At 44.4% G+C, this 24,579-nt stretch overlaps 1 protein-coding gene across 1 annotated transcript in view; it reads right to left on the bottom strand.

Annotated features, from left to right (window-relative positions):
* LOC119377330 (guanine nucleotide-binding protein G(i) subunit alpha-like) overlaps positions 1-24,579 on the bottom strand; it is a 36,561-nt gene that overhangs the window by 6,656 nt on the left and 5,326 nt on the right. Inside the window, 6 exon segments of the mRNA XM_037646866.2 lie at positions 489-618; positions 5,251-5,294; positions 5,296-5,380; positions 12,614-12,777; positions 16,118-16,259; positions 21,998-22,040. Coding sequence (XP_037502794.1) covers positions 489-618; positions 5,251-5,294; positions 5,296-5,380; positions 12,614-12,777; positions 16,118-16,259; positions 21,998-22,040 — 608 coding nt within the window.

Here is a 24,579-nt window from a genome sequence, read left to right as displayed (position 1 = left end):
CAGATTTGGAACTCCGGACTTGAGGGGAGCACACCCTTGTCCGCCACATCATTTGGGCTTCCACAGAAGTTGAAAGAGGAGGAGAGGCTGAGGAAATGTACATAAATACAATTCGGCCTCTACATTGCCTCATTCTTGATAAGACAACTATGAAACACCACCCCACCAGCGTTTCATCAACCTAGCGAAAAGAAACACTTTCATGTTGCTATCTCATAAGAACATACTTAGGAATCCTATCCAACTTTTTTTTTCTGCAATTTCGCTTTGAAGTATGCGAAAAATATTCTAGAAATATTCAAGAAATATCCGAAAAATATTCAATTCGATTCGCACTCACACTTCAATATTCGAATTCACTTCGCACCCAAATTTGTGCTATTCGCACAGCTCTAGTTTACTGCACTTCAAAGCACTCCAGCCACTGGATACGACTTGCCTTTTTTGTTCATTAGCTGCCTTGTCAGTGACACTGTAAGAACACCCACCATTTCCTCGTCCTCAGCCAGTACGAGGTCGTAGCCGCTCAGGGCCACACAGAAGATGATGGCAGTCACTCCTTCAAAGCAGTGGATCCACTTCTTGCGTTCAGACCGCTGGCCTCCTACATCAAACATCCTGAAATATAGGAGAAAGACACGCATCGTCTTTTCATCTTTGTTGTTCGCACTGTTCTATTTGCAAATTTGAAATACAAACGTGGCGGGTGTTTGGTGCTTGTCCTGGCACTCATACTTTTTAAGAATTGTCCAATACGTCGGGCATCTAAATATAGCCACACATACGAGCTTCAAAAGATGTGTGCTAGTGTGTAAGGAACACAACAGTGTAAGGAACACAACAGTGCAAGAGCACTTGGCTTCCCTTGGGTTATGTCAAACTGCAAGATTATACTGAAACTTGCCATGCCTGGCCACGTTATAGGGAAAAGGTGCATAAAAAGGGCCACTGAAACCTGTTTCATGACCCATTTTCAATACCACATTTTCACACACATAACCCACCCTAGCATATAGCCCGCACCCCAACCTTCAGTGAACTCCAGGGTTCTCACGTATAACCAGCGTGCTAATCTGAAAAATGAGGACTAGGTAATTACAGTTCTGCAAACAGTCACCATATCGTTTTTAAAAGTCTAAACAACAGCTGTGAAGGTGTCAGTCCTGTCATCTGATTCAGTCAATCGTCGCTAGTCTCCCTGCTGCCAACCGAAGCTTTGTCGCCGCTCTCAAGACAAAGAAAGTCTTCGGAACCATCTAAGCTGTTGGTTATGCCAAATTTCTTGAAGCTTTTCTTTTGCATACCATGTTGGCTGTGATCGCCTCCCACACACCTACAATCCCCTGGCACAGCTGTCCAATATGCATCCTGACAGTGTGAAAGCATGAAGACCATCTGCCATATACTGGGCATATAGCTACAGTAGAACCCCGCTGATACGTTTTTGAAGGGACCGTAGGAAATAAACATAAGAGACGGGAAACGCAAGAGCCGAAAAACGGGAAAAACGACAAAATATTTAGTGGTACAGAATTTTATTTAAATGCTTACGTGTGAATAAACCGTGCAACGTTGCCTGGTGCTTTTACTCATGTCCAAGCAGCACGAAAAGTTTTTCGAGCACCTGCAGTCTCACATCCTTTTCATAAATCTAGTGCCTCCACGGCCGACACCTGACAAGCGATCACTTACGGCGATACCTTCGCGAGATTGTCGCCGGCTGCGCCGGCGTCTCCGAGCAATACTGTAGGACCATTGGCATAGTGTCGGACCACCGTGGCTTGTAGTAAACGGTCGAATGCCTTGCGACAGTAGAACTACCCCCGAAAGCGGCTCCACCAACTCCTAAATTTCTTCACTGGTGCACACATTGGTGCACTCAGCCACGGTCCAGTCGACGGATAGAAACGCGGAGCTGGGGACGGCGTCATCTACAGAAATGTAATCAACGTATGTGTTTTTTTTAGCACCAACAGCTGTAGGCATGAGAGAACTAAGCACACGCAAGCACGACCAGAGCGGCGAGTCAAACCGCGAACCGCGCGCACAACCACGTGAACTCCAACCAGCTCGAACTCCTCCGTCAAATAAACGTGATGGCAGAAGTAAATGCCAATCTCGAAGGCCTTGCTTTCGCAAGCAACTACGTCATACAGTCAACGTACGATTTTTCAGACTCCCTAGGGACCGCGAAATCGTCCGAAAAAACGAATTCATGCTTTTTATTCCGCTCAAGCGGTCAAATCGCTACAGCCACGTCCGAAATAGCTTTAATGCCTCCCAGTACACTTATCAGGCATTTTGGTGCGCGCCCAGCCTCTTGATACGGTACCTGCCGCGAACCCCGGCCGCTTAACTACGTGCCAACCGCCACTTGCAAATTTGCGTCTCGCGATGAGCGCCGCTGATACCAGCAAAGCGCAGAACAGATTACAGCTCTCTCGCATGGAGCGTTTGGAAACGATGACGCGGAACGCAAAGACAGTCAGTCATAAGAGTGGACGACTCGCCCGGCTTTCCCCGATGCGTGTGCGCATGTAAACGATGCGCACACACGTCGCCGAATCTCCGCCGATACGCAGCATTTGCTGCCGTGTCAAGCCGATCGTTTCTAGTTGTGTGCACGTCGCCGACTAAGCTGACGCCGTCACTGTACTGTTGCTGTACCGTACGCACGCATTTATCACGAAAGGGTTCGGGATGCCCACTCCATTCCTGACCGCACACGTGAGCGGCAATGGCTAGCTGGTTTCGTCCGTGAAGGCAACGCATCTGTGCGGCGCACTTTGCGGTCTCGCACAAAGAGGCAGCATGAATGGCGGCGCGGCGCGTTTGGGTTCTCGCCTATTAAATGCGTGCAATACGCATGAAACTGCGCTAAGGCACATGCACTGCCGAGCAGTTAACTGAAGATGCTTATCATAAGGGTTATCAGGGATTAAGCCGTGCTGGCGCGTTTGCCACCTGCCGCCATCACGTCTCCTTGCATTTCCGCTGCTTATCCGTAAGACATCGCCACACAACGCCATGATAGCGGCCCCTTTGAATTTCTGGTCTGCTTCGCCCCATAACACTTCGGCATTGCAGCAAAGCTGACTTTCGGACTCTGCTACTGTCGCAAACAGATCGACTCACGAAAGCGCTGGTTCGAACCTACGAGATGATAGATGTGGCAGAGGTGGGGGGCTTCAATTAATGCCTTTCGGACCTGCAATTTGGGCAGAAAGTCCGAAAAATCGGATGCCAAAGAGTTTCACCGTCCGAAATTTCGGACGTTCTTATACATTGACGTCTATGTGGCTGGTGACGGTGCCGCAAAAGCGTCCGAATTTTCGAGCATGTCCGGAAAATCGGGCGTCCGAAAAATCGGCAGTTGACTGTAGACGCCATATTTGCAATACAGATCTCGAAGGCTATGCTTTTGTTATAAGTAAATGCCAATCTCGAAGGCCTTGCTTTCGCGAGCAATTACATCATAGACGCCATGTTTACAATACAGATCTCGAAGGCCATGCTTTTGTTTGCGTCAATCGAAAGTATCTGTCGCTTGCGCCTCTCATGCGGCTAATGTTATGGTCAAACCAGGCCAAGCTGCGTGAAAAGTCACCATGGCTGCTCTCTTCGGTACTCACTCAGTCGGCCCGGAGTGCACTTCGCAACGTATCGCACGGGAACAGTCCCACAGTTATGATGTAACAGTGGGGTTCCCAATACATTGTACCCTATGGGAGCTGTGCTGGGACTGGCAGAAAACGACGTAACAGGCGGCAAAACGCATCAGGAAGGAATGTAACAGCGGGGTTCTACTGTGCTTCATGTGGGCCTTCAATGGCTTAATGAGACGCACGTCAAATAGAGCATGAAAGTCATGTTGCTAGGTACAGTAAAAGCTCGTTAATTCAACCTGCGCTTAACTTGAACAAATTTATGGTCCCCTTCAAGTTTGAACTAATGAGATTTTACTGTACTATGACAAGGTCTGTGCCACCGTCAGCGAGGCAAGCTTTCGCCGTGTGAGTGCAGTGACCTCGCAAGGAGTCCAGCACCAGCACTGACCGGCATGACAACAAGGCACCTGGACTTCTCTCTCACATTGCTTCAATCCAGTCACCGACAATGTCACTGCTCCTCCACGAATTATCTTCCGCCCGCACAATTCCTGCAGGCAATGGTGCACTTGGTAGCGACTTGTACTTGAATACCAAAAATGAGTGCAGATTGGCATGATCAGCCAAGGCACACATCACTGTGCACCACAGCTTGGGGTTTCCACATTCTCTTGTGCTCAAGTGTTCTTTTATTCACATTACTTGCTTCAGCCAACTAACCAAATCAAAACAATGCTACCACGTGAATCTGCTTTGTCGTGCAGAGTGCAAGTGGGGGAATGAAGGAACTGAAGAAAGAGGAGATTTGAACAAGTGGGTTGTCTGCGACCTCCATCGAAGTCTTGATGGTTACCACAGAGCTCTCCTGGCCAAAGGCATGTGCACCACAGCAAAGGGCACTGCTAAAGCGGCTGTCAATTGTGCGCTGACTACTGCTGTTTCAGCATAGGGCCTGTCAAGCTCGACAGTGGCTCCCCAAATGGGCACATGGAGCCCCACAATATTTTTCAATGTTGAGGAGGGACCCTTCATCAGAAACACATTTTTTGGGCAGATTATTGTGAAAGTTTCAAACCTTACTTATTTTTATGTGCCGATTTCAATGTGTAATTATTTTTTAATAAACCATGTAGTTTCTAAACATCAACTATTTATTCTATTGTTAGGGGCAAGATCTTTTTCTGTACTGAGATTTACGAAGAAAATCAACAGATCACAATAACCTTGAGTGAGAACTGTATACAATAAAACAAGAATGGATGTTCTAAACCCATTTTTAACACATGGTATGGTACACTGAACATTGCCAAGTGAGTCAATGTCAAGGCCTCAAAGTAACAGCAGTATGCACCAAGCAACAGGCATAGGTCAGGCATAGGTCACATGGAGACCTGGTCAAAAACTCTCCACAGCTAAGTTTTAACCACAGTACGTTTAAAACAGATATGCACATTAATGAGGTTTTCCTGTAATTTGTTAGTTGCTCAAATATTCCCTCCTTTTACTGAACGTTTGGCCATGGTTGAACATTCTGCAACACTTGAATAGGCAGTTTTCAAATCAAATGCGCACATAATGAAGAAAATATACAAGTTGCATTCAATAATAAATTTACGATTTCCAACTCAACCACCACACTCACTTGAAGTGCAACTCCTTGAAGACAAAATGTGTCTCGACAATGCCCCGTTGTCTTGACCCTCGTTCGTAGCACGTCCTGCTGTGTTGGTGTGTAGCTTGGCTGTGAGATGCGGTCCAATGCATTCAGGTAGCTGTGGGAAAGACAGCAATGTTACTGCAGGCCTATCATGGCATCAAGTTGCACAGAGAAACAAAGAACCTTAAAATTTGGATTTGAATATGGAACACAGTAGAATCCTGATAATTCAAACCACACGCCTTGTCCCAGCAAAGCTCAATATACTACAGTAGACTCTCATTAAACGGAACATCAAGGGACCAAGAAAATGTGTTCCATTTAACGGGAGTTCCGTTTACTGAGAGATGACCAGTGGTGTGGAATACAAGTACGAAACCAATAATATCAGAAATAGTAGTTCCATTTAAGCAGCAGTTCCATTTAAGAGATTTCCGTTTACTGAGAGTCTACTGTATTTCATTCCTGTTTTTTCAACCACTGAATGAAGACAAGCAATGCCTGATCTATTCTTGCTAGTTTTTGATGTGTTGGCTGCCACATCACAGATTATTTTGTTCCTTTATCTTGTTCATTTCTTTTCAGATTTCTTCCTTTACTCTTTTTGCTTTTTTTTTAGCAATCAAAGCAACCTTTGGGTGCTTTGGAGCAGCTTGGAGCAGGAAGAGTTTCCATTCGAAGCAAGAAAACCACGGTTCAGAGCAGTGACCGGCAGCTCACATGCTGTTATCATCTGTGAATGCGATTAATACAGGGGTGCAACAGCCGAAATAGGATTTGGAGCACTTTTTGGAGCAGCAAAATGTTGATTTTGGAGCACGAAAATCCAAATCTGGAGCAGGTTGCGAAAAAAAAACCTTGAATTTTTTAGCCGAAATCCCAAATTTGGAGCCGTATAACAAAGAAGGCTTACTTTTAGAAAAGAAAACAAAAATACGTAAAAGCCATTCAACATCAGCTAATTCGTGAACAGTGCACGTGAACACTGCTATTTCAATAAAAGCAGTGTGCTGAGCCACCCCATAGTGCGAACAATTATTAAGTCAGTGCGAACAATGACTAAGTCCACATTAGCATTTGCAGGACCTGTCAAATAATTCGACAGGCACTGGAAATGCTAATGTGGACCTGCGAACCTGGCAACCTGGAAATTTGGGAGATTCGTAAAGCAGGAGCAAGTGGGGGTAGCGAGAAAAGAAAACTGCCATACGCTTTTGTCTACTGTTTCTCAAGGCCACAGAAATGTCATACACAGGAGCTCCAAATGATTGCCAATAATTTTTTAGACGTCAGCAGTCATACTAGTACTCGCAATTACATGGCACGTGCACGAATGAGTAACTAAGAAACAAAATGTGCTGTGTCCCTGACAGCTAGTACTAATAACCCCTTCTAAATCTCACTATGCTTTTCCGCAGGACAACAGTGTAATGCGGCAAAAGTGGCTTAAAAAGCGTTCAGCACGCAAAAAAACAAGTATCAGGAAATTCGAGAACTACTGTCCTTTTCTATTGCGATAGAAACTAATGGACATTCTAGATGAGTTTTTGCCATCATCTCTCTTATAAAGTCCAAATGGATAACATATCCCTGTGCATAGTATGTTCTACCGTGAGTAAAACGAGTGCATGCAACGAACATGGCTGAAGCAGATATCAAATGAGCCAGCCCATCTCCATCTCCATCAGTGGGCGGCTCGTATATCCTGCTACGTACTGCGATCTCCGTCGCTCGGAGGGCGCATGCGATAACACCACTCCACTCGGGAAGCCTGCCATCGAAGCACAGAGGAAACGCCCCGCCCGTCTTGAACGAGCATGAAAAGATGCGAGAGGGGGCCAGCTTGGGCTGTCACTTGAGCAGCAATTTTTTAACTCTGTTTCTAAGGGCGCGGTCGCGATCGCTGGCGAGCGCGCTATCTAGGCAGCCATCAGCGGGCGGCTCGTTTATCCTGCTACGTACTGCGCTCTCAATGCGAAGACACTGTGCAGAAAGAGCATCTTTCCCTGGAAACGCCGTATTCTCTTACACCAACGTTTCGTAGAGTTACGCGAGATCGGATACAAAAGTTTCTTGCCAGCCTCACTTCGTACAGGATTACAATTCGTTGCTATCGCGTTCATTGCTTCGTCCTTGCGGTGAAACTGACTTTTTTTCTTTTCTTTTGCGGGGGGTTAGGGTTAGGGTCTGCGTGTCTGTATTGGACGACGATGCCCACACTGCAGATGACCAACGCGGCCTCCATTTCTCGCTCAAATTTGCGCAACTGAGAAAATTTTAAGCTGGTCCGGCATTTCGGCGCAGCGTGGTGCAATTTTAACAAATTTCACGGTTTTGGCTCAGCTTGGTGCAAAAATAAGGAATTGTATCAAATTGGCGCAATTGGTGCAGCTGTTGCATCCCTGTTAATATTGTAACAAGATGAAGAGGATGATGAAGAGGACAGAAAAGAAGACGACGTCAATAGACTCGGCGAGATGGGAGCCATCTTGTCAGCCGCTGAATTTATTCTGTGTATAGAGTGTGAATATATTTGTCCTCATAACAATATGACCCACTAAAAACTGCCTCTTTTAAAAAAATACTGGCCCTTACCATTCATCATCAGATCATGCACTGGCCGCATGATTGGCATTAGAATTCACATGAAAGTGACAGTCTTCAGGAACATTAGAGATATACTAAATCATTTTTAGGGGTGTGCGAAAAGCGAAATTTAATCTCAAATCGAATTCAAATCGAATAGTGCCAAATAGTGGCCAAAAATGTCGAATATCGAATACAAGGTATTTCATTGAAAATTGAAAGAACAACAGTAATGCTGTGCTTCATCGTCATGAGTGCTGCAGGCCCGTCTTTGGCTGCCCGTTCACAGGCAGCGTTTTAACTGCACGCTGGAATGATGGGAGTTTCTGAACGAGTGGTGCATTGCGGCAGTGGCAACTGCACAGCGTGAACAAATTTTCCCATGTCAAGACAACCACCAAGGGTTTCGCAGGCCAAATTCGAGACGTTTCATGGCGCTTGCGGCATACGTGACCGAAATACGCAAGAAGTATCGTAAAAACCGGAATATAGGTCGAATTTTTTTTCAAAAGACAGCCCTAAAAAGTGGACCCCCGTCTTATATACCGATCATCGGCAGAAAAACTTCGCAAGTCTGGCCACTATGAGCAATTGAAGTCAACCGCCTCCATCGCCATCGCAATCATCGGCATCGCTTTGTTTACTACCAGCCTTGTGCCATGGGCGGCTTCATTTTGCACTTTGTTGTTGTCTTGCAAATCTATTTGGGCTCTGAGGTGCTTTTTTTCTCGTTCTCGACCAGTAGCCAACGACAGTTCACCGTAGCGTTAAAAAATGTGATCGAATTCGCGACGGCACAGAGAAATCTGGTCTGATGTGTGTGAAAGGTGTGTTGGGATGCTAGCGCACATGAACGCGAGCGGAAGCCGTGAGTCGCAAACCATAACTGAAAGTTTATCTTTGCACGGGTGTTCTCGCTGCTCCAATCACGCCGGATACTGTTTCTTTGTTGCTTCCTGCGATGCCACGGCACGTATGGCTATGATCAGCAGGCAGATCGAGTGCACCACAGAAGCATTCGCTACTGGTGGACGCTGAAGGATCGCATCACGACATCGCAACGATCAGAAGAAAACTTTGTTTCGGTGCCAGAACGCAGCGTATCTAAAGCTGGAGACGAAGGTTGCTCAGTTTAGCCAGGAGCTGCGCTCGCGTCGAGATTGCTACCGGCTTTCTGCCATGTGGAACTTACGTGTAAATATAAATGGCATTTTCCCTGTGCACCATTTGAAATTGCGTTTGTTTCACGGTAAAGGCACCTTCTGATACTTTGGCTGTTCCATGTACTTTTTTTTTTGATTTTCAGTAGTCAGAAGTGGGGCGCTCGACCTATATTCCGGTTTTTACGGCACGTGCCTTTGTTTCGGAAACGAAGTTGTGAAGAGCTTGATAGTTCTCTCGTGTGTTCTTTTTGCTTACGGAAATGGCATAATCTTCTTCAAAATAAACATGTGGTCGCTTTGAACCAGGACATCGGTGAAAGTTTTAATGAGAGGCGTACTGTACAGGTGTTAGCGTTAGTTTTAGCCACCCTACCCGAACTAAGTTGCACCGTCGACCTCTGTCGCGTTTTATATACCGTATTTACTCGCATAATCCTCGCACTTTTTTTCCCAGAAAACCGATGGAAAGTTGGGGGGTGCGAGAATTACGCGGGGAAAATTTTCCGCGAAAACGTAGAGCGCTAGAAAAAAAAAACAAAAAAAAAAACGAAGCGGCCGCAAATCGGGGTTCTCCCGCCAGCAACCAACTACAAGCTATGAAAACTGCTAATACAAGACTTACCTTAACAATAAAACTACAGGTTTAACACAAATCAATGTTTATTTGCAGACACTAAAGCCACTAGCAAATAAAGTGTCTCTTGGCCGAACTACTCGGAGTCAGAGTCAAGACTGCCGTCGACGTCGCTCGTAGCGGCGTCATCAGAGTCGTCGCCAGCTTCAGCATCGTCTCCATCGCCATCGTGAACCACGTCGTCTTCCGTCCCGTCCAAGGCGTTGGAAATTCCAGTTTTTTTTGAAACTGCGGACTATGATTTCTGGGGAAATCGTGGCCCATGCCTCCATTACCCACGCACAGAGGAGCTCCACTGACGGCTTTTTTATCTTTCCCCCGGGAGTCATGGCATGGTCGCCTTCAGCCATCCATTCGGCATACAGCCTCCGAACATTATCCTTGAACGGTTTGTTCAAGGATACGTCCAGAGGCTGCAGCATCGATGTTAGACCGCCCGGAATGACGGCGAGATCAGTCCGCAGCTCCTTCAGCTTCGTCCGAACGGAGTCGACAAGGTGACCGCGGAAGCTGTCAACGACCAGCAGCGATGGGTAAAGAAGTGCCCCTGGGCGGCGTCCCCAGACAGTCTTTACCCAATCGACCATAAGGTCAGCGGTCATCCAACCATTTTCCTGTACTCGTACATGAATTCCAGGGGGGAACTTGGCCTTCGGGAGGGTCTTCCGTTTAAAAATAACAAACGGTGGCAGCTTCCGCCCATCCGCTGTTACGGCAAGCATGACGGTGCACCTCTGCTTCTCGGCACCTGTTGTCCTTATGTGCACACTCCGCACACCTTTTTGTTCAGCAGTTGTGCTCGAAGGCATGTCGAAGTTGAGCGGCGTCTGATCCGCGTTTCCAATCTGCGAGAGCAGGAAGTTCTTCTCCTCCCGGATCCTAATCACGAATCGATGAAAATCGACGATCTTGTCCTCATACGCCGAGGGTAGCCGCTGACACAAAGTCGTCCGCCTCCGGAGTGACAATCCACTTCGGCGCATAAATCGTGTGGCCCACCCGTTGCTCGCGCGGAAATCTTGCGCCGGGATGCCCTCCTTCCGGGCAATTATGCGCGCCTGGTTTCGGATCAAGTCGATCGAAACGGCACACCCGTCCGCGCGGAGACCCTTGATGTAGTCAAGCAGTGCCGCCTCAACCTGTGGATACTTTCCAGTCTTAGGCCCACGGAAGGCCTTGTGTGTTTTGTTGGTGGCTTTCAGCTCTTCGTGCTGCCGTCGCCAGTAGTGCACACAAAACTCGTCCACGCCGAAGTGCCTGCCGGCGGCCCTGTTGCCGTTTTCGAGTGCATAATCGATGACCTTTAACTTGAAAGCAGCTGTGTAGCTTCCGTATCGGCCCATTGTGTTGCTGCAGAATAGACGCTACTACACATGCGACACGGAAACGGAACACTAACACTAAACACGGCGCTCGGTACGCGAACTTCACTTGTGGCTTGGCTTGGATTGGATTAGGGCTCCGTGCGCTGGTAGTATGCATGATGCGTAAGAGATGGCGCTAGGCTGCCGCGCGCTATCATCATCATTGGCTGGAAGAAGCAGACGACATTTGATGCTGTGATTTTTCGGGGTGCGATAATTACGCGAGGAAAAAAAAAATCGCATTTTTGTTGGACGATGTGGGGGGTGCGAGAATTACGCGAGTGCGAGGATTATGCGAGTAAATACGGTATTTGTCATGTCGAATTATTTGGAACTTCGAATACTAGCTATTCGAAAGTCGAATATTCGCACACCCCTAATAATTTTCCATTTGCATTCAATAAGTTAACAACACCAAAGTGAGAAACTTCACTCGCAGCGAAGTACCATATGAACATACAAAACAAAACGAATCACCTTTTCATTACAGAAAATGGAAACCAAACACTACAGCAAAAAAAATCTGAAACTCGCTCACAAATATTAAAAATGCGATATTAAAGTGAACATAAACTGGTTGTCAAGCTGGTTAGAGTGAATTCTGACAGAAGCACTGCGCAACAAAGACACCACTCCTCACAGATATAGACAGTCACACATACTGGGAAGAAAGGGGGCACAAGTTCAACTTTGTAACATTTATTATTATTACTTTGCAAGCAGCACATGAGTGAGTGCTTATCCCCGACAATGAAGAGCCCGCAAAATGTTGACTTGGTATACCACTGCATTAGATACCGGCGTTGGCACTTTCATGTCTTAAGAACATAACCTTCAATTTCAAAGGTTTTCAAGGGCTTCAAGGAGTTGTACATATCCTGCCAACAAAACGAATCTAAAAATTGCCCGGACATTATAACTGAACACGTAACTGAAACCACGCTTACAGCACTGGCTACAGCCGACCGTCACGGGGGAAGATACAGTGCCATCGCCATGGTGACAGAGCAGATTTTGCTGCGAGTTCACAGAGCTTCTTTTCTTGCTCGACTACTACCCAAGTGCATCACACTTGTTCTTAGTGAAGTGCAAATGGTTCCCAGCGAAGCGCAAATCCATTTTATTATGAAATCTCATGTCAGAAGCAGTTATTTCACACACTGAAGATAGCTGCAAAGTAGCTGCATCACGTCTTTTTTGCATGCCCAAAAGCTGTCTTTGAGTGGTGAAAACAAAGGGAGATTCTTGCCTGCATGCCAACCAGGAAGTTTCTATGGGCTGAAGTTGGGCAAATAACCGGACATTGAAGACAAGCTCACATACTCTAAGAAACTCCATGTAGACCGAGCTTGTCCAGGTTTACACAGAATCTAGGTGTACATCCAGATTCGAGGCAAGCACACAGCCACAGCCAAATCCTGTCTGGTCAACTTTCTGACTAACAAATGGTCTGGAATTGTCAGCCAGCATGTTTTAATTGCGGTTCACCATCTGTACTGCTTTGGCAAGAATGTGCGTTGCAGACTAAAGTTCTAGCAATCTTTTGCTTTTCACATGGCCCACTAACAACCAAGACTGGATCCTAAGCCGACAACACTCACTATGAGGCTGAGTCGTTTAGCTGGTACTCCCGTGAGCGGGCAAAGCAGTGCTGGACCCCTGGGTCCTGCCAGAGGCGCTTCATCAGGGAGGCCAGCTCCGGTGTGATCTCACACTCTTGTGACGACGTCGCTCCTGCCACCGTGAAGAACTGGCGGGCGTCATCCTGCGGCAGCCATGCGTTCCAAACACTGTGCACACACTTTGGGACAACCCAACAATGTCTCGGCCTTCTTAGTATACACGCTTTTAATAAAATCACTCAAGCAGAGAAGCTAGCGCCAACTAGAATACATGCTACAATAAAATGACAACTCATTTGATTCACCAGTTGCGTTTTGCACTCAACAGCAACACAGCAGACATGGGAGACACTGAACTGGAAGGCTCATTCCCACATGCACCCACCACATCCCTATATGGAACCATGGCACACAATCAGGCCTTGTGCTTCAGATGCAGCCTTTGGTCAAATGGTCATCAAGCAGCAGGCGCTAATGTCGAGACGAACTCAGAATGGCTTGACAGAAGAAAACAACTAAAGCAATGCGTGTAAGGACAAAAAGAATGCAAGCCTACATGGATTCTACACGACTTGAGTGGGCAAGCTTGGAAATATAAATAATGGCGGTTCTAGTTACCTTCCTACAACACAAATCATAATGGCCAGAAGCTCAGAAACTTTACATTTCATATTTTAACAATCTCAGCAACCGATAAAGGGAATATAACACTAAAAATTGATAGCTAGAAAAATCAGTTGGTGTACAGAGGCAGACACAAGTGACCGGTGGGGAGTCAAAAGAACGCCCCGACCTTTGAAATTCCTGGTGCGATTACAAAAGATTAAACTGTAGAATTTTACTTGCCATAACTATGATATGAATGAATGAATGAATGAGTCTTTATTTCCTTTGTCAAAAAAGGAGGGGACGGGACTAAAAGCCACACAGGTGGCTTGACAAGGGTCCCGACTCCCTATTACATGGCAGTGCAGTGGACATTCATAAAAATAAGTGCAATTGAACACTTAAAATACAATAGTTAATCAAAGTGAACATTTATACAATAGTTAAAAGAAGTAGTAGCTACACTTTAGCTAACAAAACAACGAATTATTACACACTCGACGCAAACATGAAACTGAATGGATACATATATCGGTACATTGCAAAAATAAGAAACACATCGTTTAACACATCACAAAAAAAAAAATGAAAATAGAGCGTAAGTTCATTCCTGCGTGCTATGTAATTATGTGGTGATCTTGCCCATACAGTAATGCTTGATATCTTTATTATATAATATATGATTACAATATTATATGATTACAAGGCATGTGACCACAGGATAATTTTGGACACCTGGGATTCTTTATCTAAACATTAGGTACATCGCCGTTTTTGGATTCCACTCCCATCAACAACAGCCAGGAACTAAACCCTCTCATTTAACAGTGCTGAACCACAATATCTTGAGAATAGTGCTCAAACTAAAGTAACTAAGCCTATTCAATCTAACCAACTGCACAATGGAAAAAGCAGTGGTGGTCCATCCAGTTTAGGAGTTGGAACAATTTGTGAGCAGGAAAAAGTCTGTTTTGGAGCAGATTTGCAGCAGAAGGAACTCTGTTTTGGAAAAGAACTGGAGCTGAAAAAATATGCTTTGGAGCTGGTTTCGAGCAGGCAAAAAAAAATTTAGTATCACTTGGAGCAGACCACGTCTAAATTTTTTGTGAATATTCTTGTTAGTGTGCATACAGGAAATGCTGCCGAATGTAAACAAGGAGAAAAGGCCAACAATCGGAGAGCTGACATTAATCAAGTTCTTAGCACGAAAGAGTGTCACATGCTGGCTTCACTGCGCTGTACAAGGTGTGTGTTGCAGTGAAGCATAAGTGACAAGGCGAGCATGGCACACATGGTTTCTGTGAATGACAGGTGTCATAACATCATTCCAGAAAGAAAAAAAATCACCCTAACCAGAAAACCAGCAGTTAAAAAAACAAGACGACGATGAAGGAAAGCTCATTGCAAATGAGAACATACTGTTTGCAAGTGTCTGCCCAGACAGTGCATTCCATCATTGCCACAACTCACTATGGACGATGCTCCATCGTACTCAATAATTATTAGCAGCACGAGCACCGAGTGACATTCTTCTTTTTCACCAAAGCACCTTGGGTTGAGCACTTCTTCCGGTTTTCCAAATATTAAGAAGAAGTCTTCTAAAAAATAAAACTGGTACAAAGGGGGCAGGGTCACTGATCAATCCAAGCTCTTTCTTGCTCCGTCACCCAAGCATAAAGGGGAGGGATGGAGGAGATGTCGAAGGGGAAGGAGAGTGCATGTTTTTTTATTTTTACTTTATCTTTTTTTGCTGCATGGAGTGACTATTGTAATAGGAATCGCACCTTAATATGCTAAAAAGGCAGAAGAGCAGGGGAAGATAAAGCCTGAAGGGACAAAAAATTCGAGAACACGGGGTGTCGCTAAAGCCAACGTTAAAGCCAAGCTAAAGACTATCAATGGCATGCTAAACTTTCAACAATGCAGGCACATGGGACGGCACAGAGACTTTGGTTAGGCTGAGTATAATGACAAAAAGTGCATTGCTGGAATGAAGTGAGTAGAAGGTGTCGGTGGCGTTAGCGAAATGCTCCTGCTGTGTTTGGTGCCACGTTAAGAATATGTTTTGGGCTAGAAACTCTCCGCTGCCGTGTAAACGGGTGGAATAGTGAACTTTGCCATAGTTGGCGCAAGCTGCACTTGAATGTGTGCAGCAAGGTATGGGATTGTAGCAATTTGGCGCAATTGGCGCAGCTGGACCACCACTGGAAAAGGCATTAAACCACTAAAGAAGCACTAGCAGTATGCATCCAAGAGTTACAACTTAAAAAGTGGCTCTGACCACTTTTTGGTTACTGGCCACTGCTACGGATGCTGAGAATCGTCAAGCACTTTCCAAGTACAGTCAAACCAGGAGGTAGAAAAATAGGAGGGGATCTCAAAATAGTTTAATAATTTGATGTTCAAGATATGCTTGTCTGAAGCATTGCATCGGGGATCAGATGCCACTTGTACTTTGATCAGATACACTTTGTTTAAAGTGCAAATACTGCAACATGCAGAAAAGCTTCTGACATTTTTTAACTTCTTGAAGCTTTCTGCAGTATACCTGGTACTGCACAACTTATGGGTCAGTCCACCGTTTTTTTTTTTTTTTTGTGAGCCTGACTGCGACAATTCCACGGCAATTCCCGACTAACTAGAAGCTAGCAGTCTTGCTGTAAAACTAAGCGGACATGCTCCGATTCACCAAACCGCTTTGCAGACAATCCCAATGTGGACAAGCCTCCCCCAAGCTGGACTGGACGTGAATGAATACGTCTCAACAAACACAAATAGAAACACGAAATAGAAAGGAGCATGCAAAAAACGGGCTCAGCAGAATTCAACAAATCAAACAAGGAACATATTACTGCAACGATTAATGTTCCAGCTCACCGCTCGACTGGGGTCCTTGAAGTCAATCTTGAGCTGTCCCATGGCACGGATGATGGCCAGCAGGCTCTGGATGGTGTTGCTGTGCACCACGGGCCGGTAGAGCTTGCATTCGTCTGCCGTGTAGCCAGACTCGTGGATTATCCTGAAACACAGCGCCTGCTGTCACTGCCAGCACAGGACATCACTTGGTGGTCTTTCACAGACGTCTGCATAGCTACACGCCGACGGAGGGTGTGCCTCCACAAAAAAGTGTTGCTAAAATGGTCAACCCAACAGAATAAACGCAGCTTCAAGAAATACAGGGGGACTTGAAAAGAGCCTGACAACTCTTGGGACGAGTCTCAGTTGTCTAAACAAAGACCAAACACAAGCCCTGCCCAGAGATAGCAACGATGGATGATGATTAGTGGGGTTTTGTGGTGCAAGGGCCATGGTGGCCAAAGAGCGCCATGTCCTTGCATGTGGTGTTAGCCATGACGAATGATTATGATGACCGGGTGTATTGTGGCTGCATAGAGGCCTAAAATCACGTGCTGTGTGACAGCGTAAAAGATGTGTATTAGCAATGATAGAGCATCATGGTTGCCGGCAAATATAAAACAAGGCCTACAAATGTAATATGTTTGCGAAACTTCTGGCTACGAGACATCCAACAGGGCTTCGAAAAGTCCTCTAGAGGTTCCGAAATTCATGTGAGGGATCCTGACGGACAGAGATGTAGAAGTTTACAGATGTTGAAAATATCAGCTAAGAGGCAGTGCGTGTATTTCCATTGAGATGAAAATTGCTTAGGGTTTCAAGTTTGATCATGTGGAAAATGCAATGCTCAGGGGAAAACACTGCTGCAGGTGAATCTGATAACCATGCCTTAGTGCCAGCACGGCCGGCAGGAGGCCATAATAAAACTTCTTGAGCAAGTTGGTGCGGTTTACTCAACACAATAAAAGTGCTAATTGAGATGCGTGTTAGCCCTCGGTCTGCAAGTGTTATTCCTCATGTGTGTCTCGACTAGTGCCCTAAAATAGAGTTTAGAGATATGTCACTGTGTGTCATTTGCATGGGAGTCACCATAAGGGCAGTCTCCTCAATTGTGTGAACACCTGTTTGAACATTCGAGTTGTAACATCTAACATGGGAGCAACCAACCGAGCAATGTGGCAAGTGCTTGGATTTTCCAGTTGTAGAAATTCAAAGATAGTGTGTTCAATACCCTACACCTGCTTACAAGGAGGATAACTTTTCTTTTTCTTTCTTTTTCAGTGTGGAGGCTGCTGCATGTTTCAAAAAACTTCAGGTGCACACTTCTAAACTCAATGACGTTTACACTAAGCAAAGAAACTGCTGTTCAGCAGAGCTCGCCACGAGACCAGGTTAATGTAAAAGATATACATGCAGTTGTAGCGTACGACAGTGGAAGGAAGTTGATAGTTGCAATAAAACTTCCGAGGTTTTGGTGTCCATGAAGGCCACTTCTCAGGAATGAAAGTAAGCCTTGCAGTGCAGTTTTATGTAGAAGCCACACCTGCGATTTGATATTTGGTGAAGGAAGGAGTACTAGTTTTAAATCTGTCTTTATGTTAAGTAATATGCGCTCCGTATCACACAGGTGCTCTTACGCTAAGGAGGTCTAATGGAACTTTCCCTAAAGGAGTTTGACGGTCTCCCTTGATAGCAAAGCGAGCACCCTCGTTAACGGTACTTTGTACTTATGAAAAAAAAGTGCAAACACAGAATCCCCATGTTCAGCATAATAACGAACTTGAGCAACATTAAAAGTAGTTTCGTAGCACGATTCACACATCACGTGCGTCAGACCCCATGTGGCTATGTATCTGATCTGCCCAGGAACAGTGCAAAATTGCCTCGGGTTTCCTAGGCACCTTCATTTTCATGATAATGCCTGCTACTGCTGTACATGATCCTTTTTATTCCCATGCTTATAAGCTAGCCTGAAGCCACAGCCTCGTACGTACACTGATCAATGCAAACGCGTGGGCTCAAACGAGACAAGTCCCACGTCCCCATGCACAGCTTTGTCCCGCTTTGGCCGGATATTAAGTTGTCCCTCCATTTGATCTGCTGTTCACTTTCTTGGGCATAATGATGTCCAACGCAAGCGAAGTCAATCTGGAGTGATGGGAATAGCCAAAAGTGTTTCGGGGAAGATCTCAAAGCAGAAATTAATGACTTGTAACAGGTGCGCTCAGCTATCTAGCAAGTAGGTAGAACAAGAAAAATGGAATAAAAGCCATATATTGCTTTTATTATACAAAACGCAAATTTAAACATTGACTGGAAGGAATACGTGCTGGCTTGGCAATAGATATTGCCGCATTAAAATGACAACAGGAGTGGGCTAGAATGCTTCTTGGAAAGCAGCATGCAATTAAGCGCCAAAACACACCCACAAAAAGGCGAACAGAATTTGAAATAAACAGCGCAAAAAACGGACGGCGACGGAAAGGAGACACACAGGAGAAGCGCTGTTCTGTTCTTTTTTCTGGATTTATCTTTCCCGCAAGCACTTATAAGTTGCTTTCTTGTCAATAAAAATTCAGTTGGAAGCAGCGCTTGTCTGGTGTGTCTCCTTTCCGTGGCCGTCCGTTTTTTGCGCTGTTTATTTCAAGTATGCACAACGAACTAGCCCAGTCAGCTACTTCGTTACAAACAGAAAATCTGCCATGTTGACAGGGCTTACTTAGCAGAGACGTGGCTTTCAGACCACAGCTGAGCAATTATTTCAAAGTACTTAAGCGCAAAAGACAATACGAAATTACAGAATGAGGTACTTTGATATTGAGTAAGATCCCAATTTAGTCAACTTTGATATAGCAAAATTATTAATATGGTAACATACTTTATTTATTCATATGGTGAGGTTTTTATGACTATGTCCATAGATAACCATATATTTTAATGTCAATATAAAAAAGTATATTTATATGCAATTTCAATAAGAAGCCTCACTGTTGCTGCAGCAAAGGAATACTGAGGCAATAAAGTGAAACCACTGTGCACAGCAATGGCGAAATTATTAAACTAACGCATATGCAAACACACCTTCTAAACTGTGTGCTGCATGACAAAGAAGCAGCCATCACACCAACGGACAATTGTGGTAGTACTAAGCGTAAGGCCCTTTCGCTTATTTTGCAAGCAATCTTGAGGTAAAAAGGAAGTTGCCTCACCAAGCAATCTGGGTAGGCGACCAACAGGATGTCGCCACTTGTTTTGGGATACCACCGAGTCAAAAGAAGCCATGCACAACTTGCTGAAGAAATTGACTAGTGAGACATTTTTACTTTAAACAAAAGTGTGTTTTACGTAGTTGCATTGCTCTTGCAACAACTTCGGACTTGAGCAGCCAACTGAATTTCTGGAATTCCTCCCACTTACCAGCGGTGCATAAAGTCACATGGGTGCTCCGAGATAAAACTATATGTGGCTTGGAGATTTTGGGAACATGGGGCGGAACTGATTGAATGTGCTTTGGAACTGTTCTGGGATCAGGCACAATGCAAGTATGCAGCAGGTTTGGAACAGGAAAAAGTCAATTTCGAAACAATTAAGGGGAGATGCTACTCAAAATAAGCAAGCTGTTTCCAAAATTACATTTCTTGTTTTTACTTGATTTGTCAAGTTTAGTTTCTCTCTACTTTCATGACAAAAAAAGTAAAGGTTGTATTTAAACTGAAAATAGGTTAAAATCACTTTTAAAGAGCGCAAGGTGGCCATTAAAAACTGAAGAGAGCTCATTGTCTAGAGTCCCCTGGAAAATGTCACCTGGCTGCTTGCCACTGCATTTCGCACGAGGAGTTCACCAATGCCACATGCTCAAAATAACCATGATTCCCAAGCTCTCATGATGGAAGAAATAATTTTGAAAAGTAAATCTTTCCCACATGGATGGGCTTTCATTTTTACCTTTAAAATGCGTTTTTCTCAAGATGCAATTTTTGGAAACTTCTCGAGTTTGGACATCAAGATTTTGGTACTTCTGATGGCATGTCGGGATGAAATTTTTCCCACATATTCTTCAACATATGTAGAGTGCAATTATCTCCTTTAAAACTTGATATAACTTATGTAGTTATTATGAACTTAAAATAAGCAATTAGTGTGGGCTGAACATTTTAAGACTTCTCATATTATAATTTTTCTTGTTCATTAAAATGTCTTATACACACTTTTTAGTAAGTTTTCTGCATTCTATAGTTAATGTGGAGCAATATGAGCCATTAATGCCTCATAAATATAGAAGTTTTGTGACGGAAAAAGTGTGTCCAAAAAAAGCTACATTCTACACATTGTCGTGGTACAAAACTAAAACTATGCAATTTGCTGTAAACCTGCTTACGTATTTGAAATCAGCATAAGAAAGTACGAGAACAGCAAAAATTTCATTGCCCTAGGCTGCAGATTAAAGAAACTTTTTTCAAGTAGCATCTCCCCTTAAAACACATATTATAAAAGGTAAACTCTTTTACTTTAATGGGACTTTATAATTCTGACATTGAACTTTGTGTGCCATTCTACAAAAATAAACAACCATGAACTACTATTATCAAGAAATATGCTGCAAAGTTTCAGTGTGGTTCTATATGCAAGTAAAGGAGAAAACATTTTTGACAGCAAGTGCTTCGGCAACGCACTGGCAACTCGCAGCGACTTCATGACGATTTGTGACTGGTGACCAAGAAAAGCCTGTCAGTCATAGATGTTCATGCTGGCTAGTGTGTCCTACCAGTCACCACTCCGAAATGCCTCACAATTCATGTTATTCACATCTGCCTGCACACCTCATAGGGAAGTTCACAAGCTCTGCGACTCCAGTCCACCAAACAACAATCGACGGACCCAAAACAGTCTCCTTTCTATTGCCGCCACAAAATATGGTCCATGGCAGGGGCGTAGCCAGGGGGGGGGGGGCTGGGGGGGTTCAAACCCCCCCCCGAAATTTTTCAGTTTTTCTTGCGTATATATACACGCGCACATACAAACGCACGCACGAACATACATAAAGTATGGTTGAACCCCCCCCCCCCGAAAAAAATTTCTGGCTACGCCCCTGGTCCATGGTCATTTAGTGCACATTCAATGGAAAGACGCTCTGTAGCATAAAGCAAGGTTTTATTTGCGAGTACCTTCACTAAGCACACGGACAAACCCGTCGCAAGTGGGCACACACCAGCTAGTTGACCAGCCAGTCAGTGAGCATCTGTAGTGCATAATATCTGCACCATGCTTAGAGGGCACCAATTGTCGTTTGTACAGCTGCATTACAAACTTCTGGGCCCGTTTGCTAGCGTATAAGGCGATCAATTCAACAACGGAAACACCCTTCTTGTAACAAGATGCTGAAGGGCGCTTATAAAATTAGCTTTAGCCGTATTACATTACTGTCTCACAAAGAGAGGTCAGCAAAATATATAGCAGCCCCAGTTGAGTTTAATTGAAATATAACTTCTAATTTTCATTTCAAGTAAAAACTATTTCAAGCTAAAAACTATTTACAGAAATAAAGCTTGATATAAAACAAAGTTTGCATGAGAGAGAGAGAAAAAAAACAGGGATGTTAGCCAGCAGGCGACAGATATGATCTGAATGCACAGCTGTATGAAGGAGCCATGCGTTTGGCTCATGTTTAAGCAGCATTGTGAGTGACACACCTGTATGTGCTTTAGAAGTAATAAAACTTTTTGGTGCAGAGGCTGCCCTATCAAAAACTTGAACGCAGTGTGGTCCACGTTTAACAAGATATCAAGCACCACTTTTTCGTTTTCACACACTTCCATTTTTGGTAAGCACAATTTCATATTCATTCCTCCCGTTAGTGCCTCTGTAAAGATGCAATGCACACAAAAGAAAAAAAAAGCTTACTTCATCTGTTTGACAATGGTGCTCTTTCCGGACTCCCCAGCACCTGCAAAGGAAAGGAGACATCAAAACTGAGCAACCACACTGGCTGTACAATGTAAGTAGTGCTGCACTGGACACCCGGTGCCAAACCTTATCGAAGTTTACAACAAAGGCATTCATGTAACATTACTCTCACAATCACAAAGTCACTGCAGCTGCCCATTTCACTGTCACAAAATTTTGGATAATTTACTGGCTCGTGTAATGAGTACATAGCATTCCCTTGTAATCCTGTGATTGCCCTGTTTTTATGCACCTAAGAATGAGTTATGCAACCTAGAACATTTTATGCAAACTCATTTTGTAGATATCACGAATGAAACAAATGAAAATTTAATACTGTGCATGCAATTTTCTCAGTTTTGCCAAAGCCAAGTGCTGCCTTTCTCCAAAACCTTTTCACACAAGTTGGCCACTCCAGTAACAAACGAAGCCACAATTGTCCAACCCGCAATTGTTGCTCATGTGCATGCATCCTCCTTACACTAACTTATTTCTTGCCAACATTCAGCTATACAACGCTGGGGACATAATAAGACCTGCTATTTGGCTAAATGTCCAAATTTAAAGAAATAAGAGGAAGAGCAGTGAACAGGCACATTTAAGAAGTAATAATGCCAGAAAACCAAAATTACAACCAGTCATGAGCTTCCCAGACTGGTTCTTTCCAGAGAGGTTCCCATGACGTTTCCAGAGATGGAAATGTGTGAAGTGCCACTTGAAACATCAAACTGCAATGCAGTGTCATCAAAAACGTTGCAAGCACGTGCACCAAAGCAAAAATTTTTGCCCCCTCTACGACACTGCCTTGCTGCCCTCATTGCACAAGGAAATGGAGAACAGTCCACGCTGGCAGAGGCAGACAGAGATCATCATTGGAACAGAGAAGACGCATCGGCCTAGTTGGGTATCATCAGCATTCGGGCGGACAACAACCGAGGGATGGACTTGCCAAGCAGATGGACTTGAGTCGTGTGATAGCCCATTCCCCTCAAACAAACCCTTGAAGGATGCAATCAAGGCAGCTTCGTGGGACTCGAAACTGCAAGTGCTGTGCTATCACAAATGCTCTGTAGGGACCCTCCATGTGGCCCTTGTATGGAAATGCATTGATTTGTGATTTGGTCTTTTGTTTAAGTACATTTGTGTGCTGTGGCAGTTACAAGGGGAAAGGAGGGCTGGACAAAGATAAGCCTTGGCAGATAAAATGCAGAGAATCTACATGCAAGTTTTGTGGCAATACTTTGATGATAAGGCTTTAATTGGCTCCTGCAGGTTATGTATTCAATGAACTAAAACTGACATATGTGGCAGTCCAAGGGAAGTAGCGGTCATTAAAATGATTCCTCGATATGGCATTACTAACAGGACTTTTGGCAAAAACAAAACCAAGCTCTGCTACAGTACAATTGTTTAAAACATACAAAATGATGATCAAAACTAAATGTACATGAGCTTTCAGTATCCAGGCTTGAGAAACATTCACAAATGCTGCTTGTGAGCTGCCACCACTATAATCTTGTTTTAGTTTTCTTTACACCATGTGCATGCTCTTCAAAGCATGAAATTTTGGTCTGCCATTTCAATTGTACATTTAACCGAACTATTTATGCATGAACATTTAACTGCCATTGTGCATGAACTTTTGTTGAGCAGGAATGCTACCTTGTAGTTTTTGCAATGACTCTATATGAATATAATTGTTAGGCTCCTAGTACATGAACAGTAAAATGCAGGGTTTAATAAATAAATGGCCAAGAGAATTGACAACTGGGCTAGTTAAACCATGAATTAACTGGCCCTTTGTGTCTGAAAGCTACTCTGTGATCTCCAAAACTTGTAGTAATGGAAAGCTTCAAAAGTTCTTCAAAGGTTGAAAAGTTCAAAACATGAACCTGTGTCATAGTCGAAAAACAGAACAGACACTGGTACGCTGCTATACTGTGCTTTCTCAGGAAAATGTTTCAAGAGTGTCCTTGCTCTGCGAAATTACTCCGGTGCTGCTTACACAGCAAGACATGCGCTTGAACTCTGAACTTGCCATTTATGCGACACTGTGTGTGTCCCAGCAGATGGGCAAGGCGGTTGCAACCAGGGTTGCCAGGTTTGGTTACCTTGCGCGTATTTGGCTACTTTTTTAGGCTGGTGGCGTCAGAAAAAACATCTTGGCTACATTTTGGCTAGTTTCGTGTTGCCTCAATTTGAACCAAATTATCAATATCTTGAGACAATGCAGCTGCTGGTGTTCAAGTGTGCATTGTCAAAACAAGGTGATGAAGGTGTGCTTCCAGCTCCCAAAATTGAATTTGGCGCTTGCACTGCACAAAAGAAAATACTCTTGGATAAGTAGCTGGGACTCAGGGGAAAACTATTGCATGGCGCCTCATTTCGCAGACTCCCTACAGCTGAAGGTGACTTAAAACTAATTGGAAGTCAATAGGACAACAGAAAGCGCTCCGCATCCAAGATGCTATGCACTCATCGACATTAGAAATCAGATATCTGACGAAGTGCTCGTGTCGTTTCTTAGGATTACATATGGA

This window comes from Rhipicephalus sanguineus, unplaced genomic scaffold (assembly GCF_013339695.2).
Source record: "Rhipicephalus sanguineus isolate Rsan-2018 unplaced genomic scaffold, BIME_Rsan_1.4 Seq433, whole genome shotgun sequence".
Classification (NCBI taxonomy): Eukaryota; Metazoa; Arthropoda; class Arachnida; order Ixodida; family Ixodidae; genus Rhipicephalus; species Rhipicephalus sanguineus.
Note: the sequence above shows the minus strand (reverse complement) of the source record. Positions and strands in the feature narration are given on the sequence as shown.